At 42.5% G+C, this 19,349-nt stretch overlaps 1 protein-coding gene across 2 annotated transcripts in view; it reads right to left on the reverse strand.

Annotated features, from left to right (window-relative positions):
* The window catches only part of LMBR1 (limb development membrane protein 1), an 824,544-nt gene that overhangs the window by 322,415 nt on the left and 482,780 nt on the right, over nucleotides 1-19,349 (reverse strand). For both annotated transcript variants that reach the window (XM_078663261.1, XM_078663260.1), the window contains exon 6: nucleotides 9,530-9,656. In XM_078663261.1, coding sequence (XP_078519387.1) covers nucleotides 9,530-9,656 — 127 coding nt within the window. The remainder of the gene's footprint in view (nucleotides 1-9,529; nucleotides 9,657-19,349) is intronic.

The following is a 19,349-nucleotide window of genomic DNA, read 5'->3' on the forward strand; positions in this document are numbered from 1 at the left end:
CCTTTCTTTTTGATCGTACATCTCCTACCATCCTTAGGCTACTCTTCCTGGTCTCTGCACCGTGTTCCCTTTGTTTTACAGCTACCATGCTAGTCATAAAGCCAAACTGGCTGCATCGCTGTTAATCCTTACCTAGTGACCTTCTGTGTGGTTCATTAGCATTAGTAAATTGAAAACTATCATTTCCTCGTTGAATTTGGCTCCCGCTACACAAACTGTGCAATAAACCGAGAGTTTTAACTCTCACTCACTAGTTCTTGCTCTTGAACCATGGTTTAGGGTTCTAATGCATGCTTCTATTTTAAAGAATGTTTGCAGATGCCAGTTTCTCTGCTTATTCATTTTTTGCTGTTGATAAGTTTCTGACTCTCAGTTGGACTCGTTAGAACCGGAAACATATAATCGCTTTGTATCTGGCTAAAAGTCTGGAAAATAAACACAGCCTTATTTATTTATTTTTTAAAGGAGTTTAGTTTCTACCTCTGAGAAGCGTAGTCAAGTGGCTCCAGGAAGAGGGGGAAATCAAAAAAGTCATGAGATGCTATCTAGCAATGCCTTTCATCAATACTGCCGTAGACCTATAGGTCTGAATGATTCCAACCCCCGGCCTGTATTAGCAAACACATATGCTATTATGATCAATCTTTCAACCTTTGCTGCAAGACTGACTGAAGCCAGGCAAAGGAACAATATTACAGAGGTTAAGAGAAAACGGATTCAGTTTCTCTCTGACCAAGTATATCAGGCACATTCGGAGTGCCATACGGAAAGCAGAGACTACAAGGCAAAAACCATGGAAATTGGTGTAATTTACCTCTTGGTTCGACACCAATATAGCTCTGAAAACTAGGCCAAATACATTCTCTCTCCACCTGACTCTCAAGAGAGCAAGGGTGAGCAGTCAAAAGTTACTCATGGAGGGGGTATTGGGGGTGTGGAAGCGTAGCGTCTCAGAACTCAACCAAAAGAAACAATTGTTATGTTGCCCAGCCCAGTGCTTATCTTAGTAAGGGAAATGACTTAATTATCACAGCAAAACATGATACAAGACAATTCAATGGGGTCTAGATGCACCATTGCTATTGCAACGATGTTATGTTATGTATAGCGCGCTCAAATACTCTGGAGTGTCCTGGCGCGAGCTGATGCAGAGAGGCAGAAGGGAAGAAGATGGAAGTTAGAGTGCTATCGTAAAAAGATGCGTTTTTAGTGCTTTTTTGAAGAAAAGAATATCCTGAGTGGCACGAAGTTGCAAAGGAAGTGCATTCCAAGCCCTAGCTGTTTTTACAGAAATGGATTGTCCACCTAACCGAACGCGTCGTAATCGTGGGAGGGCCATCCGGTACTGGTTGGCCGACCTAAGCCGGCGGTTGGGAACATACATGGAGAAGCGCTTTCTCAGGTAGTGAGGACCTTGATCATGAGTAGCTCTGAAAGATAGAACCAAAGATTTAAACAGAATCCGTTGGGCCACTGGCAGCCAGTGTAGACTACGCAGATATTGCCGTACGCTAGACCTCCTCGAGATGTTAAAAAGAAGTCTAGCCACAGCGTTCTGAATAATCTGAAGACGCTTGATCAGGTAGGCTGGGATACCAATGAACAAAGCGTTCGCGTAGTCTAACCGAGAAAGGATGAGGGCACGAGACACTGTCTCTTTGGCCTCCCTCGGAAGCAAGGGGAAGAATCTGCGTGAGAGTGCCAAAGCAAAGGCCTGTTCATTTTTTAATGTGGTCCTCAAATTTGAGGTTTTCACTAAACCACACTCCCAAGTTTTTTGCCGGATTTCCCGTTGAGTTGGGGCAGGGAGCATCCGGTGGCCACAGTAGTTCTCTGAAATTAGTAGGAAAATAACCATAGAGCAGAACTTCAGACTTTTCCTCATTGCACTTCAGTTGGGCAAGTGCAAGCCAACGGAAGACTGATGAGAGGCAGAGCTGGACAGAGGAGGTATCCAGATTATCACCTGGCCAGGTAAACAAAAGCTGGGTGTCATCGGCGTAGGCAATAATTTTTGCACCTAGTTGTTCGGCCAGGAAGATCAGAGGGGTTAAATAAATATTAAACAGCAGGGGACTAAGAGTAGACCCCTGAAGCACCCCAGTAGATAATGTCCTGAGAGAGGACGCGTGGGGCGGCATCCACACCTGTTGGGTCCGATTATTCAGGAATGATGTCAGCCACTGTAAGGCGGAGCCGGTAATGCCAATAGAAGACAGCCTGGCGAGAAGAAGCTGATGGGGCACCGTGTCGAAGGCGGCAGATCGGTCTAACAAAATCAGTGCCGCTCTGCCGCCTCCGTCCAGGCACTCCCTAATAGCCTCTGACATCTCAACCAGTGCTGCTTCAGTGCTATAGGCAGCACGGAACACTGACTGGGATGGGTGCAAAACATTGGAGGCCTCCACAAAGGCGTCCAGCTGGCGGAACGCCATTTTTTCGCAAACCTTAGCCTGGGAGTCTGGCTGGATGCTGGCCTTACTTTTGTCGGCCATACTAAGAAAACAGCAGCTTGTTGTTTTGGCGTTCTTCGAGGCTTAAGACCCGTGCTTAGATTTTTTGATGCCCCAACTAGGCAGCTGGTGATTCAGGCTACGGTTATCTCTCGCCTGGATTATGCCAGCTCTCTCCTGGTGGGAGCCAATCAGGCAGAGATTTCCCGCTTGCAGCGGGTACAAAACGCCGCAGCAAGAGCGATAGTCGGTCTGCCTAGATTTTGTCCTGTCTCTAATGTCCTTCGTTCCTTGCATTGGCTACCTGTGAGGAAGAGAATTGATTTTAAGGTCCTCGGTTTGACTTTTAAAATTCTGAAGGGCATAGGGCCTCAGATCTTGTCTAACTTTTTGTCCCTCTATGTTCCGACTCGCGCTCTGCGTTCCGCTGGCCAGGCTCTTGCCGTGGTCCCACGTTTCAGGCTCTGTCGTGCTGGTGGACGCTCTTTCTGTGTCAAAGCCGCAACTATTTGGAACTCCCTCCCGGTGGAAATTCGTCTGTTGGAGGATCTCATGCTTTTTCGGAAAGCTATTAAAACATTTCTGTTCTAGTATTCCCGTTTAGCTGTTCTCTGTTTCTGGCTGCTTGTTGTGTTGTGCTTCACCTTGTTGATGGCGCCAGGACGCTCCTTTGCTGGAGCAGCTGTGCGCAAAATAAATACCTATAACATAACATATAACATAACATAACCGGTCACAGGGAAATAGGTCGGTAGTTAGATGGAGCTGATGGGTCCAGACCTGATTCTTTAGGAGCGGCAATAATTTGGCTTGCTTCCAACAAATCGGAACTGTAGCTGTTGAAAAGGTGAGGTTAATAATCTAAGTAACCTCGGCGCAAACCGTTTCTGCCACCCCTCCGGGCACACGAGCCGGACACGGATCGGTAGGAGATCCAGATTTCATGGACCTCAAAACGGCCAATATGTCCGCTTCATCAGAAAGAGAGAATTCCCCAAACTGACAGTTGGGAAGCTTAGGGGGAGGCAGAAAAGGCAAAACCAAGACCCTCTGTTGGTGGCATGCTATGTTCAGGCTGTCCTGGATCTTCACAATCTTATCTGTAAAGAAAGAGGACAGATCCTCGCACCACTGTTCAGAGGAAGGCAGCGAGGATTGCTCTGCACATGGAGAGAGAAAACTCTTAGCAATGGCGAGCATTTCTTTGCCGTTATTATTAGCCTTGGTGATCCTTCCTGCATAATAGATGCCTTTTGCTGTCCTAATGGCAGCATAATAATCTCTCTGGGTGGCGCGGAGAGTTGACTTCGCAGCAGGATGATAGCTAAGTCTCCAACACCATTCAAGTTTTTTTACAGTCCAATTTAATTTCACGCAGAGCGGGAGAGAACCATGGCTTAGAGGGGGAAGAACGCTTTTTGCGACAGGAGCCCTGATTCACAGAGGAAACAACCCTCTGCCAATCCAGACATTAAAACTCTGCACTGCATCCGATACCTCAGAGCCCAACAGAGGTCGGCTCCGAGATAAAGTATCCGAGAGTGCAGGGAGATTGATCTTCTGGGGACAAGCGCTAAGGGGGGTAACACAAGCCCCAGAGGGTTTATCTAGAGACCAGGTAAACCTGATAAGATGGTGATCGGACCATGTCACACTTTCAGGGCAGGATAGAGAAATGTCAAAATTGGAACAGACTAGGTCAAATAGGTGTCCCCCGACATGCGTCGGCAACTTAACCCACTGTTTAAGCTGAGCAAGATTCAGGGAGTCGGCTAAACATCTCGATTCTGAAGACTCTTGAACATCCGCATGAATATTGAAGTCCCCAAGAAGGAGAAACTTAGGAAACCTTAGTGCACGAGGTACAATCACATCCTCCAAAGCAGTAATAAACGGTCCAGCAGGCCCCGGGGGCCAGTACACCAGCATACCTCCCAACGTAAATTGGGGGGTGAGAGCAAGAGAGAAATGAAGAGCCTCCCCTTCACCCAGGTCTTCTGCTGGCTCATAGGAGAATGCCCAGTTATCCCTGAATACCACAGCAACGCCCCCTCCCCTCCCCGTAGAACGGTCCCCCCGCATAATTTTAAAGCCTCTAGGAATGGCGAACTCCACTACCGGGGCACAGGAGCTATTTAGCCATGTCTCGGTGATAAAGAGTAGACCAAGTTGGCCCTCTGCCAGAAGCTCGAAAACATTGGCCGTGTGTTTAACCAAGGACCGGGCGTTGATTAGCGCAGCTGAAATCGTAGTATGGTTAGTGGTTTGCGGGACAGGGCCAGCTATGGTGGAATGAAAGTGAAAATGGCAGGAAGGGCATACCTTGGAAGTGCAATCAACGACTTCCCAGTGATTGTCCCCTAGACATTTAGCTGTATTTAACGCCATTAGCTCAGAACGACTATACCCTATTTTACCAGCCATCAACTGAGTAGATGAACGGGCAGGGAGTTTAGCGCTAGGCGTGCCCGGGCGCACCTTTGGCTTACATTCGGCGCGCCAGAAGCGCCCGCTGCGCGCGACCGCTGCGCGATCGAAAGAGCATGTTCAATTTATGTCAGCAGCTCCCTCCCCCAGCTAGACCGCTGCCACTGGTTCAGCCGGGGTCCGGGACTACACGCAAGATGGCCGCCCGCCCTCCACTCAATCGGCACAACAGCCGCGGTGGAACGGGGCAGGGAAGGCACACCTCACCAACCAAACAGCAGCCCAGGTAAGTGATTCACCCCAGAAAATAGATTGAACTGTGTGGAGTAATCAGGATCGAAAATTAGGCAAGCGCAGCAGCGCGAGACTCGAACACAGAGTAAAATGGTGAAATAGATTTAAAAGCAATAAAAACGATACCTATAAAACACACACACCTGTCTGGCTCCCTCTCGCCATTGTAGGATTTCATATTGTATGCACAGCTCCTAACTTCTAGTCACAGATCAGGGACAGGTGGTGTTGTCTAGGTCACCCCTAACTTGGAGCAGTTCATTTCAAGAGTTTGTACCTGAATGGTACCCAAATTAAAGAGATCATTTAGGCAACAGTCTCTGTTCCTGCTGCAGAACTCAGTCTGCTCATGTACTTCTGTCTCAAGTGATGCGCCATTACCTGCTCACACTGTCATGGTGAGGGTGGGGCTCGTAGCAGTGTGTCCACTGACATGGGATCACAGTGGCAGTTTCAATTGGGACTGCAGCCAAGGTGAGGGAGAAGCATTGCTGGAATGCTTTGTAGGCAACTGTCCCGGAAGGTATGGTCTCAAAGCTAGCACCTAACAAGTAATCATTGTTAAATTGTGGCCACTGGTCCTGGTTCACACAAGAGAAGTGCTTCTTAGGACCGTTCCGGCCTTCAAGCCAGGTTTAACTCCTGCTTTAACAGCAACCTTAGACTTTTCCTCCTGGATAGCCAAGCACTTTTCGCTTCCCTCTATGAACTCTGAGTGGGCAGAGATTTAGAGTTTTAGATGCTAGGCAGACCTTTGGTTCTCCAGTAAGCTGTGCAGACTTCAGGTGATGTTCCCTCAAATGTAGTAGACACCGTCCCTAGTCACACAGGGGTACTCGGTGTAGTACTGCATTCTTTTGTCATAAAGAATTTGGAAAAGGAACCTAGTGGGGCCTTTGGATCCCACTTGTATACACATTTTCCAGACAGGGGATGTGGATCTGCTGGTTAAGGTTTCAGAATGTGTCTAGGGTGGTTCTCCTTCAAATTTTGTGTTCTGACTGTTCTTCAAACATAGCCTTTATTCAAAGTGATGGATCTAACAGCCGGTATCGATGGGGCAGGTACCAAGCAGAAGTATCCAAACAATGAGCACAATGATGTGGGAGTTATATGTGTCTGGCTGGCATCAGCCTTCCTTGGCTGACAAAAGGGAAGGCTCCCTCTAGAAACATTCTCACCCTGAACAACAAACTCCAGTACTTACACCTGAACCGATCAGACAGCAAACATTAGCGCTCAAGAAGAATTAGTCAACAGCCCTTTGCTAGTAAGGTCCTCATTACATTTCTAATGTAAGCCCTGTTTCCATCTGCCCTCCCTTCAGTGCCTGGGTCTCCTACCTCCACATACAGTAATGCAGGCAATAGACTTCCACTGTCTGGGGGAAGCTGTCTTTATCTTCCGTTTTGTGCCATACTACACCAGGGGCATCCAAAACGGATTCCACTGGTCCCATTACTAAGACTCTCACAACACCCGGATTCCTACTTCCATGCATGCCCTACATACACACTCACTCTGCATACAAGCATTGCTATGTTATCAGGTTTGTAAAGCATGTACCTGACCCAACAACGGGGCTTCCCAGCACTGGGCTCAGAGGATAAACGAGCTGCAACAAAGGGCTTATCAAAGGGGAGGGGAGGTTTGTGAGGCTAGGTGGTAAAAAAAAGCCATGTTTTCAGGCATTTCTTGAAACGCAAGTGGTTCTGGGTGTTCATGATGGGGAGAGGAAGTGAGTTGCAGAGAGACGGGGTAATAGCTCGAAAGAGTGGCCACTCACTCTTGCTCTCCTGATTTGGGGAACAATGGGCTAGATATGGTCGACTGAGCGTGTGTCAAAATTCATATGGTATGTCAACCCAGGGTTCTTGGTTTCATGTAACGTCAGAACTTTACACGATAGGAGCCAGTAGGCTCACCTCTCCTTAAGACAGAAAAAAAGATTTGATCATACTAATGATTCACAAAACATGGTATGCTGCCGCCGCCACTTTATGTGATGCATCCAGGCTTTACAGCAGTCCAATACCCACTATGAAGGCACAACTGGTAAGCCCTTCTAGGTCTAAGACAAATTCAGCACCTCCCATTATCAGGGACAGGCCTAGGCTTCCACATAAATGCTAGATTAGTGTGACTCCAGGGCCAAATTATAAGTCAGGAGACCAGTTTCACCAGCAGTCAGGCACTCAGGGCAGGTGTGCACGCCAGTTTATTATGCAGGTTACATTCTCGTACCAACAGAGATGGAAACCAAGAAGGCTATCTATCCTCTCAAACATTTACAAGAAGTATTACTCTACACATGAAGAAGTCGGTTAGTCTATACTCAGCCAGAAAAAGAAGAGAGGATTTCAAAATCAGCCATGTAGATTAATATGTTTGTTCAGAATAATCACCCTGGATTTTTTGTCTTTTTAAGGACTCTAAATTTGCTGGTATTAAGACTTTCTAGGCTGTCACAGCGCATGTACTCTGTCGCCAATATTCTACTGTTAACTTGGTTTCACACAATACAGGTATTTCATTTTCCAGTTAGGTCTTTGTATGTTTGCTCAGAAACTGCACCAGTTGCGTGGAAGTTACATTGTATGTCATACGTGGGTTAAAGTATGCATTTCCAACACACACATATATATAACAAAAATGTAGGACTGCTTTCCCAAGCAGAAGATGCTATTTTACATGTCAGCTAATTTATTTCTAAAATGTGCCATTTATGCCCACTGGGTAGGGGGTGCCTAAAGTATAAGAAAAATAAAGTAGCACATTAGGAATCTGGAAAAGTATGTCTGCACAGTGATGAATTTCCCAAAAGCTACTTTCACCAAGTGTGTAAAGCTGTATTTTTAAAGGACAGACCTAGGTATGAATAAAATAATTATTGAAGTTTTGCTTAGGACAAAAAGCTAGGGCATTAATTAAGAGTTATTTTGACCTTGTTTCAAAATTCTTATTTACAGGTGAAAGAAGATTTTAGACAACTTTAGTGGAAAATTATATTTTAGAATGTCTACTCTGTACTGCCTGTGAGTAAACTAATTTAGGAACAGTTTTGCTTCTCAGCACTACACCAGAGAGCCTGTACACAGCCCTGTCTGACTTGCTGGCCCTACTCTTGGGAGGCAAAGGTCTGGCTTCTGGGCCCAGGAAGGCAGAGAGTTCATAGAGTGGTAGTTTCGCAGGCAATAGCCTTTCAAGAGGGCAACTGCTGTCCCACAAACCTCCTACCAAGAAATCTGCCAATGAAACTACCAATTGGATGAAGGAATTTTAAGATGGAATATTTAGCTAACGTTTTTACTAGTTAGGCCTAGTTTTCTAGTTAGGTTCATCTATTTCTGGAAGATGTTTAACTGTTAAAAATAATGATAATCTTCCACATGAATTAGTAACTCAAATACCAAAGATCTAAACCAGGAACTCTGAATTCTCTAAGGGGGACATGAATGCTTTGTGAACCTTAAGATGATACGCTGAAAAAGTCAAGCTTGCTTCAGGAGCCAGTCATTCAGAATTCTTTATACACTTTGCAGTACTGCTGGGTTCCAGAGTTGAGAATGCCTAATTTTCTTCATGTTCCCATTTGATCAAGAAGTGCCAGTCCTCTGTTTATGTAGTGCAGCCTGCATGGAGAACATGCACAGTGCGCATGACACCCTGGCTGGCCCAAGACGGCTGGCCAAAGCGTCATAAGCACTTTACGTGCTGTCCCCCACTCCTCCCCCTGTGACGCAGGGAGCCCATCCCGCCCACCTGGCGGCAGATGCAAGCTGAATACAAAAAACTAAAATGATAATAAAGCACTTTAGAACTCTTATTTTTTTATATTCAGCTTTCAGCTGAAGCAGTGGGGCGACGCTCCTCCGCCTTAGCGGAGGAGCTACCACTGGTTGTACATCCCAAAGCCAGTTGGACTCATTATTTATTCCATACTTCGCTTTGCAGCAGAACTACATTTCTTTTCAGTGCTCTGCTGAGACCACAAGGGTACACCATTTTGCTATTTAAAATTCAAAAATCAATAAAGACACCATAAAAAGTTAGCTTATCATTCCTCTGTACCATTACGACCCAATCGTTTAACACCCTCTGTCTTACTTGTGTCCTAATTCCGGAAGAGCACAGTTCACAACTAGCAAACATTTCTAGAGTATTTATATACATGCAAATTATATGTGCAAACAGGTCAGGATAAAAGCTGTATCCCTTCGACTTACCTTTCTGTAAATAATATTAGAGGCAAAATGCGATTTATTAACATTAAAAAACTTCTGTTAATTGATTATACGTCAACAAATGCAAAAACAACAAGCAGCACAGGGTATTGTAATTGGTAACGGGCCTACCGTACAGAGACTCCAAGCTGGCAGGACTATTGTCAATGAGAGCTGAAGCCACCCATACGATTCCGAGAATAAGAAGTGCAAGGAGAATCAGCATAACAACAGTTTCCAATATGCGAGCTCTAATCCCCTAGAAGAATGAAACAAATATGTTATGTAGTTACTTTCGACACAGACAAAACAAAAAGAAGCAACATTGAGGAGTAAGAATTGTGGCACCAGGAATTCATGTAAGACCGCCATGGAAAATAGAGAATGCAGATTTTTGTATTGCTCGTGCATTTTCTTTTATTAATTAGGATATAAGGTTAAGATTTCAAATAATTTTTGGTTTCAAGCCCCTAACGCATTTCAAAATATTTGTTAGCAATTACCCTGTTGAACTTGGGAGTCCCAAGGGATCAAAATTTGAACATTGAAATGCAAATCTGATCAGGCAAAATAACTTCACTCACTGTGCAAGAGGTAGGCTGAACTGTGCTAACCCATTTTCCATGCTGTGTGCTATGATGGGCAGACGCAAAAAGGAATGATGGATTTAAAAGCCGATTGGTTAAGAGGATGGGCTTGGCCCCCTCTATTCATATGTGCATGCATGTATTTTCAATTAAATGAGGCAAGATAGACAGCCTAAGCAGTGTTTAGGCTAGAACTAAAAGGAAAGCTTTAGATATCAACAAAACTGTAATGCACACCCTTTCTCTTAAATTAAAATGGAAATATGGCTTAACTTTCTATGAAAATGCCAAATTATATAGAACATGAAACTATCATTCACCACTTTTTGTCTATGCCACTTGAATAGATAGATTGAAAAAAACTCTAAATGTTCAGTAATACAACTGCCTGACACATGTTCAGTTTTTAAAGATTTGTTGTTCTCACAAAAACTATGACAAATCACAGAAATACAAAGATACAATGGTGCCCGACACCTAATAGATATCCATCCTCAATTAATTAAACTCCATAAAATATTGAAAATATAAAGTATACAAAATGATAAAACACAAATCTACAGACTTTGAATCCATCCTTGAATATCTGCATCTATAAAACATTTACAAAATATACAGACACAATAGCAATCTGTTATTGTAGGCGGGAACTGTGCAATGCTCAGAGCTTAGGTCTAATTTGTACCCCTATTCCTTATGAGCACACTTCTCCCAGTCTTACGGGGGTGCATACAGTACAAACCTTTCAATCCTGTACCTTTACAGTGCACAGGGTCCTAACTACTCAAGCCCTTTCAACTTCCAGTGCAGGATTCTAGAAGGAGACCGTCAAATAATAGATTCATATAAAATCCAATTAATGTGTGTACAATAGTTGTATCAAATATGGTTGACTAAGCACAGCAGATTTCCAAATATGGTATAAAGCTTAGAAAAAGAGACTTTTATCTTGCATGAAGTTGAAATTATTTGTACCTTTCTTGATTACTATATAAGCGTTCTTTACAGTGAACAAATTATAGTACTCTTTCCTGCGGATCAAAACATGCAAATGTTTCCATCACCACCCCCTTTTTCAAAATCGATTTTGTCCACACTATGTGTGGGAGGGTATACTCAGACGTGAGTCCCTTGCTCATTGCACCATCAGGATTCAAGCAAGCCGGGAAGGAAACAAGCTTGCTTGAATCCTGATGGTGCAATGAGCAAGGGACTCACGTCTGAGTATACCCTCCCACACATAGTGTGGACAAAATCGATTTTGAAAAAGGGGGTGGTGATGGACAGAGTTTCTGAATGATGCAGAATACTCTTACCAAGTCAAGAGATCATGGTTTTAATCCATCACCGTTTTTTAGCTCACTGCACCATCCCAGCTCAGAACCTGGCTATATGCAAATTAGTCTGTTCCTGTCCCAGTGCATGATGGGAACAGGGCAAACCAAACTACCAAGCCAATTCTTATACTGGGAAGGAAACAAGCTTCCGGGGACCGGTTTCTGGCATCACAGCCTTCTTCGGCCCGGCTTGCTTGAATCCTGATGGTGCAATGAGCAAGGGACTCACGTCTGAGTATACCCTCCCACACATAGTGTGGACAAAATCGATTTTGAAAAAGGGGGTGGTGATGGACAGAGTTTCTGAATGATGCAGAATACTCTTACCAAGTCAAGAGATCATGGTTTTAATCCATCACCGTTTTTAGCTCACTGCACCATCCCAGCTCAGAACCTGGCTATATGCAAATTAGTCTGTTCCTGTCCCAGTGCATGATGGGAACAGGGCAAACCAAACTACCAAGCCAATTCTTATACTGGGAAGGAAACAAGCTTCCGGGGACCGGTTTCTGGCATCACAGCCTTCTTCGGCCCGGCTTGCTTGAATCCTGATGGTGCAATGAGCAAGGGACTCACGTCTGAGTATACCCTCCCACACATAGTGTGGACAAAATCGATTTTGAAAAAGGGGGTGGTGATGGACAGAGTTTCTGAATGATGCAGAATACTCTTACCAAGTCAAGAGATCATGGTTTTAATCCATCACCGTTTTTTAGCTCACTGCACCATCCCAGCTCAGAACCTGGCTATATGCAAATTAGTCTGTTCCTGTCCCAGTGCATGATGGGAACAGGGCAAACCAAACTACCAAGCCAATTCTTATACTGGGAATATAAGAATTGGCTTGGTAGTTTGGTTTGTCCTGTTCCCATCATGCACTGGGACAGGAACAGACTAATTTGCATATAGCCAGGTTCTGAGCTGGGATGGTGCAGTGAGCTAAAAAACGGTGATGGATTAAAACCATGATCTCTTGACTTGGTAAGAGTATTCTGCATCATTCAGAAACTCTGTCCATCACCACCCCCTTTTTCAAAATCGATTTTGTCCACACTATGTGTGGGAGGGTATACTCAGACGTGAGTCCCTTGCTCATTGCACCATCAGGATTCAAGCAAGCCGGGCCGAAGAAGGCTGTGATGCCAGAAACCGGTCCCCGGAAGCTTGTTTCCTTCCCAGTATAAGAATTGGCTTGGTAGTTTGGTTTGCCCTGTTCCCATCATGCACTGGGACAGGAACAGACTAATTTGCATATAGCCAGGTTCTGAGCTGGGATGGTGCAGTGAGCTAAAAAACGGTGATGGATTAAAACCATGATCTCTTGACTTGGTAAGAGTATTCTGCATCATTCAGAAACTCTGTCCATCACCACCCCCTTTTTCAAAATCAATGTTTCCATTATATTCTTTTGGAGAGAGTAACTTTCACTTGTGACAGTCAATAATTCACTCCGGATTAACTCTTGCCAAGAGTAAGTAGGTGCATGGTAAAACCAGTGGGTCCATCTCCGGATTGCCGCCAAAGCTTTATGCTGGTCACTAATCAATTTGACTTCAAGACGGAGAGTATGAAGAAAGTGCAGCAAAAAGAGAGATTGAATTAAAAAAAGGACTTCCCAATCACATTTTCTTTGTGGAACACATTCTACCCAATATAATACACTCAGAGGAATTCTGGCTTTGTGTACTAAATAGATGAGGAAGTCGCCTTTTTTGCAAGGCAGTGTAAAAGCTTCAAGGGGAACTTCCATGTGCAATAGCTTTTTTCTGTTAGTGATTTATATGGGCCTGAACAGACACATTTAGATATATATTCACCCCAGATAGACCTAACCCTTTTCAATTCACTGGGCCCAGCTAACTATTTAGAGTTCACCTATGTGTGAATTTTCATCAATATGATCACTCTGCTTTTATTTACATTTACGTTTAAAAAAAAACTTTTGTGGATAATCTATTAATAGCTGAAGTCTGTGTTGTAAGTCAAATAGTGTCTGGTCATATGTTGCAACCATCTAATTTTAGGAGAAGCAGCATAGTGTTTTGTAGTACAGATGGAAAATCATAAGAACAATGAGAAAAGCCTAGGGGTTTGGGGAAAAATGAACCATTCTTAGGGCATTATTCTCCACCTATTGTTTTAAAGTGTTTGAAGATACATTTGCAGAGTATCTTTTCAGATGCATTTAACCACTTGGATGCTAAGGCACTGGAAGGATTTACATGCAATTTCCATTGAAATCAATGGCAACTCCATGACGAGCTGAGCTCGTCATGAGCGTCCAAGGGGTTTTAAGTAAGGTAAAAGGACAATAGTTTGGTTTCTTATCTTTGCCTTATTTTCTGTGTGCTGGGAGCCATACATGGCCACCTTTCCATGTTGGTATTTATTAATATATCTGATAATAAATTTTTTAAAGTGTGGTAGTCGGGGGAAAAAAACCCTGGCATTAACTTTTCTCTTTATAAAAAAAGGTCATGATTTCATCTGGTCTCTGGGGCGAAGGCAATCTTCAGAATTTAATGCAATTTACTATTTCTGTCAGTAGTGGAGGAGTAATGACGCTAACTACTTTAGATGTGTTTTCCTGTTGTCTAGTTTATGCACTAATGTTTGTATAGTGAGTATACAACCGGGTGACATATTCCAACCCATTATGTCTGGGACCGGGACTTCATGCCTACGGACTTGAGAACTAGGGGCTTTTCCTATACTTTGCCAAAATCGGTGTGAACCTTTTCTTGTGATACCGCTCTTAAAAATCACCACCGTTTATCTTCCACCCTCCTTCTTAGCTCCTTCTTCGTCTTTTGCAAGACCTTTCAAATGACGAGAGCTTTTTTGTTTTAATAATCAAAATATAATATATATGTAATAACTTATTCCACTGCGTTTGTGTGGGCAGGCCTATTATTAGTCTATTAACTTCCATCCAAAGGCCTTGAGAAAGCTCTTTCGTTGATGGTAAAACTTTTTCTTTTAGTTTGGTCAGTTTTTCCATGAAGAACTCAAAATAAGCAATAATATGGGTCTTAAGGACGCTCCCTCTGCACTTTATATATGTAAGAGATTATCAAAAAATCTTACCCATTTAGGAACCCAAAACAATACAATTTTCTTGATGTTCACTGACATATCACCTTAGGGCATATTGATAGAAAACTCTAACCTATCATGTTATAAACCATGATCACTTAAGTATTTCGAAATGAGCATCATTACTAGGCTTAACAATGTATGAGAAAAATCATATAATCTATATGAAGAATTATTTGGAGCAAATTGCATGTACGCGCCAGATTTATCCCCCCTGACTACCACTGAGTAGAACGCATCTAATTTCTCAGTACCAAAAATATTCCCTCTTCCATTCACTTTTTTTTTAATCAAAATTTTTACCTCTTGCATACATTCTATGTAAGTTCCTGTTAGGTGGCATTCAATAGTAACAGGTTTATGTGAAAACTTTCCATCGAGAGCTTACATAATTAATATATTAGTAGAAACAAAGATCTAAAGAAATGTCTTTAATTTCCTGAAACACTTTGGTGAGCAGATAAATGTGTACGTCCTGAGAGAAAAGTACATTGTTATAAAGCATTAGTTTAGTGAAACGCATTCCTTTACCAAATTAAACATAATTAAACTCCAAGATCCATGATGCAAAAAGTTATCCGACTAAGAGCAATCAGTTTTAAGCAATATTGCCAAATTAACTAGAGTACTAGCTGCTCTAGAAACTACATTCTACCCTTCCATGTGAAAACTGTTAGATTGCCAGAATTCTTGTAAACATTGCACAGCTGAATTTTGCAGATTTAGGGGTTTCAACGTATTCTGAAGGTTGACCATAAATGCAATGTTTCAACTTGTAACGTCCATGTTGTTGTTAAATGAAAGCAGATTTAAATGTAATTATTTAATGCTGGCTGTTTAACACAGACTGGAGCTAGATGTCCAAGTGCAACTGATGGTTATTCACTACCCTTAATTCCACAATAACTCACAATCAACTACTTAGCCTCAGTAAGTATAGATTCTGAGAGTGATTTACCACAAGTGGAAATGGAACAGATGAAGATATTAAGGTCTAAAACCTTCAACATATCGGTGTTGTGGGCATCAGGAAAATGAGAAATTTCATGAAAACCCTTACAATTCTTACATGGTCTAGATTGGTTAGAATCAGATTTGAACTTAAAGATGATGCAAATACAACATGTGACACTGCAGAAGTCCAGGCTAATCTCAGTCTTAATTGATGGACTATCATCATGCAATAATCAAAGGCGTGGACCAGGGAGGAAGAATTCCAATCAAAAAGATCTATTCTTTGAGAATTCTAAGCGAGACTGCTAATCTGGGAATAGGTCTAAGACATCCATATACAGGGTCAGCTCACTCCTAGCAGTCAGATAGAGTAAAGAAGAATCCCCTTCCCATCTGTAAGTGACTGCTAGATGGTCTCTGGAGGAATAGGTTGTAGATTTTCCTAACCTATTGTATGTAACAAATTTGAGACAATGGAACATTAAATGAAAAAGGTGATTCAATGTTTTAACTACTTTTCTCGATATTGGAACAGAATTTGATTATTGCATGGTTAATAGTTCATAAACATTCCTTGGCATCTCTATGTTACCAAAGATGGTACTAACAGAAATAGGGACATTTTTAGAAACCTTTTTCATATTCAATGTGCATTTTTATCAGTATTCTCCTAAACAGGATTGAATTGTGTTTTGCCAAACAGAGGTTACCAGTTAAAATTGAGCCTGTATATTTGTAGATAGTACTAACTGCTGCCTTTAATGTCAGAGGCGTTGGACTGGATTTGTATCGGTTTTATTTTAAATTTTATTTTTGAATTTCCACCATGCAGGCCTCGTCTGCCCTACAGCAAATAAATTCATAAGAAGTGGGGGCTTCACACCTGGGCGGGATCATCAATGGTTCTCATGTCTATAACAGTACTGTGGTGAGCTAGCATCAGGATTTCCATTATTATTAGATGCGACTTCCAGTATGTGAGTGAAATCAGCTTCAATCTGTACTTTAATCCCAGTGCCCTTTTTTCAGAAAGAAAATAGTGTATTCAAATGTTTTAATGGCTACCAATGTTTGCAGAGTGATTATCAGCAAACTGGACCCTTGATCAGTGCCTCTTAGATAATTCTCCATGCGTATAAGAGTGTAAAAGAGAACCGAATGCAGAGCATGCATAGATTCAGAGCATGCATAGATTCAGATATTAGTTCTTGTTCTCTCAAAGGAACGTTATTTAATTCATCTCTAGAGGAAAAAAGCAACAGAAATAGTGTATGTTGGATGTATTGGCTTGCTCAATAATTATGTGAATACTATTAACCGAGTCCTCTTCCTAGATTGAAAAGGATGTTTTATGTGAAGGAGATGTCACACTTGTAGCACATGAAGGGAATTTGTTAACCATCCATGTTTCTTCTGTATTCTTTACTGTGTATTGAAAGCTGGAGACCACCTATTTAAGTTTGAATTTCCTCTTTAAATATATAGTTTGTTGGTATAACAGTATTTTATATCTTCTCTGCCACTTAAACAACCGAATTATTGAAAAATATATAGCAGTCTTTGGTTATTCCAAGTTACTTTGTGCTGTTCAACTGGAGTCTGTCTGTGTGATAGGATGCCAAATAATTAATGAAAGCAGCTAGTGATCAAGGGTATCATAGCAAGCATAACTGTACGTGGAGAGAAACTGTTTCTTAGCTTATTTCTAGAGATTTTCCTCTAGGGTAAGGCAGCTTTCAATGTATGTAGTGCCTCTGTCAACGGATTTATCTGCACAGTACATGACCCTACTACTTCAATTTATTACAAACAGTTTCAATATTGCACCACTCACTCAAATGTCTCTCCATTTCTACTGTTGGAAGCAGAAGTGTGCCTAGACAGAGTCACCCAGAGGACATACCATGACAAACTGGGATCAGGCTGCAGATGAGTGCTGTTGCACCAGGGTACACCTTCAGTACAGGATGCAGGGGTCAGACATGCAGCCCTACAAACTTGCAACCCGCAAACTCTTGACTCCCAGCCCCAGGTGGTCACAAGTCGTAAGGAAGTTCAAATGTGTAGAGCCCTGGTACAGAGTGGAAAGCCCGAATGAGCCAGCCAAGGCATGAGCACACCCAGTTGCATCTGTGGTGCTTTTCCGACAATAGAGAGGGAGAGGCTGAAATGAAGTAAAAAGTGTTGAGGCCTAAACAGCCTGCCACACTATTTTTAAGGCTTCAGAACAGTGGGTACAGTGCTCTGACTTTCAGCATCATCAGAATGAATTGAACAGAAGGAGGGCTCACTGTGGGCACGCAAACTTTATTTATCCACTTGCAACGTTATTTTTTTCAGTCTCAGCATTCACTTTAAATGTTCAGAAACCATGTTGAACCCAAATGCACACAAGAATTGGCAAAAGGGTAAACAGACTAATTGTAAAACTGGCTTGAGTAGTCACTTGCCACCAAACTGTTTTATTCATGTCAGCAATAATGGCTATGACTTTGATGGAGAATGTGGCGGTCTTTTTCCCTCCAAAAGCCTCTTTATAACCTAGGGCTGTTTGAAGCATAAAAATGTGTCTAACTTCAGGAAAATTTCGAGAAATAATGCTTTAATTGTGAAATGTAGTTTGCCGGTATCTTACACATTAAACATTAATATTTTTAGCCAGGAGGAGTTCCCTTCAGGTTAAATCTTTTCATAAGGTAGCGGCAGAAGACTGGTTCCATCAGAAAATATTCGCCATTTTCCTATGTATACTATTCTCATTTAGAAACAAATTTGAAGAAAACCATACCATACAAACAAACTTTTGTGAAAAAGAAATAATTTTATCAGTGTAAATAAAATTTCCCACTGGCCGGCTTTAATTTCTTTTTTTAATATAGTACTCCATGCCGCACTTCTGAAATGTCTAAATGCTGTCACTGACAGGTACTACTATTACCCAATAAATTCTTACTCAATTTGCCGACCACAGCAGATGGAACGCTGAATCTGCCCTGTTGAGATAAGAACAGTATCCCCGCCTTACCCTTGCTAAGGATTGCAATGAAAAGAGATTATTAGGGGCTGAGAAGGCTGATCTAATTCAGTCTAAAGCCTATGGACAGTGCAGATGTGGGGGTTCCTCATCGCCTTTTGCAGGTTGGGCCTATACGTTTGCCCTAAATTAGGGTAAAAGTGCTGCCTTAATTTTGTTGTATTTGGCGGCAGCTTTTCACACCGTCTCCCACACCATTTTGCTTGAGCTATGTCCGAATTGGGCATCAGATGCACAGCTTGCGGATGGCTGAAATCTATCTTAGAGGGGGGAAGAGAGCAAGAAATCTGGCTCCTCCCTTATACTTCTTCCAGCAAGCAGATAACGCTTGGGGTGCAGCTGGGCTCTTCCCTCAGTCCCTTGATATGTAAAAGCTCCATGGCCCTTTAGCTAAACTTCTTGAATCCTAGGGATTGGTCACAATCTCCTACGCTGATGACATTTAGCTGCTCCTCAATTTTGCTTCCATCCTCACTGGTCCAGGTAGAAACGTCAAATCATGTTTGTTGGATGTCTTGCATCGAGTGCCAAAATGTAATCTGCATTGTGATGCTGGAAAAACAGAGATTCTACTGTGTGGGCAAGTGAACGAACACAGGCTCTTCTTCAGCTAGCCGTCTACATTACCCCCCCCCCTACTTCTGGTGCTAGGATCTTGGTTTCAGACTTGATAAGAAGGTTTCCTTTCATTCTGAGATCCTGTCTGCTTTAGGAACGTGTTTCATGTTACTTCGGACTTTGAAACATGCCTCCCCAGGGTGGCCCATAGGTTTAATCTTTATTGTTTAAGTTAATTAAAACCATAACAATGTACCAATAAAACTAAGTGAATTATACAGACTTAATACACATATGAAAAACTGTTTTAAGGTCCCAAAAGTATATAAGTTTAAAAATAGTGCAGGGTCCATGTAGTGTAGCGTTGACTTAAAGTGCTTTCCCAT

Source organism: Lissotriton helveticus, chromosome 10, assembly GCF_964261635.1.
Source record: "Lissotriton helveticus chromosome 10, aLisHel1.1, whole genome shotgun sequence".
Classification (NCBI taxonomy): Eukaryota; Metazoa; Chordata; class Amphibia; order Caudata; family Salamandridae; genus Lissotriton; species Lissotriton helveticus.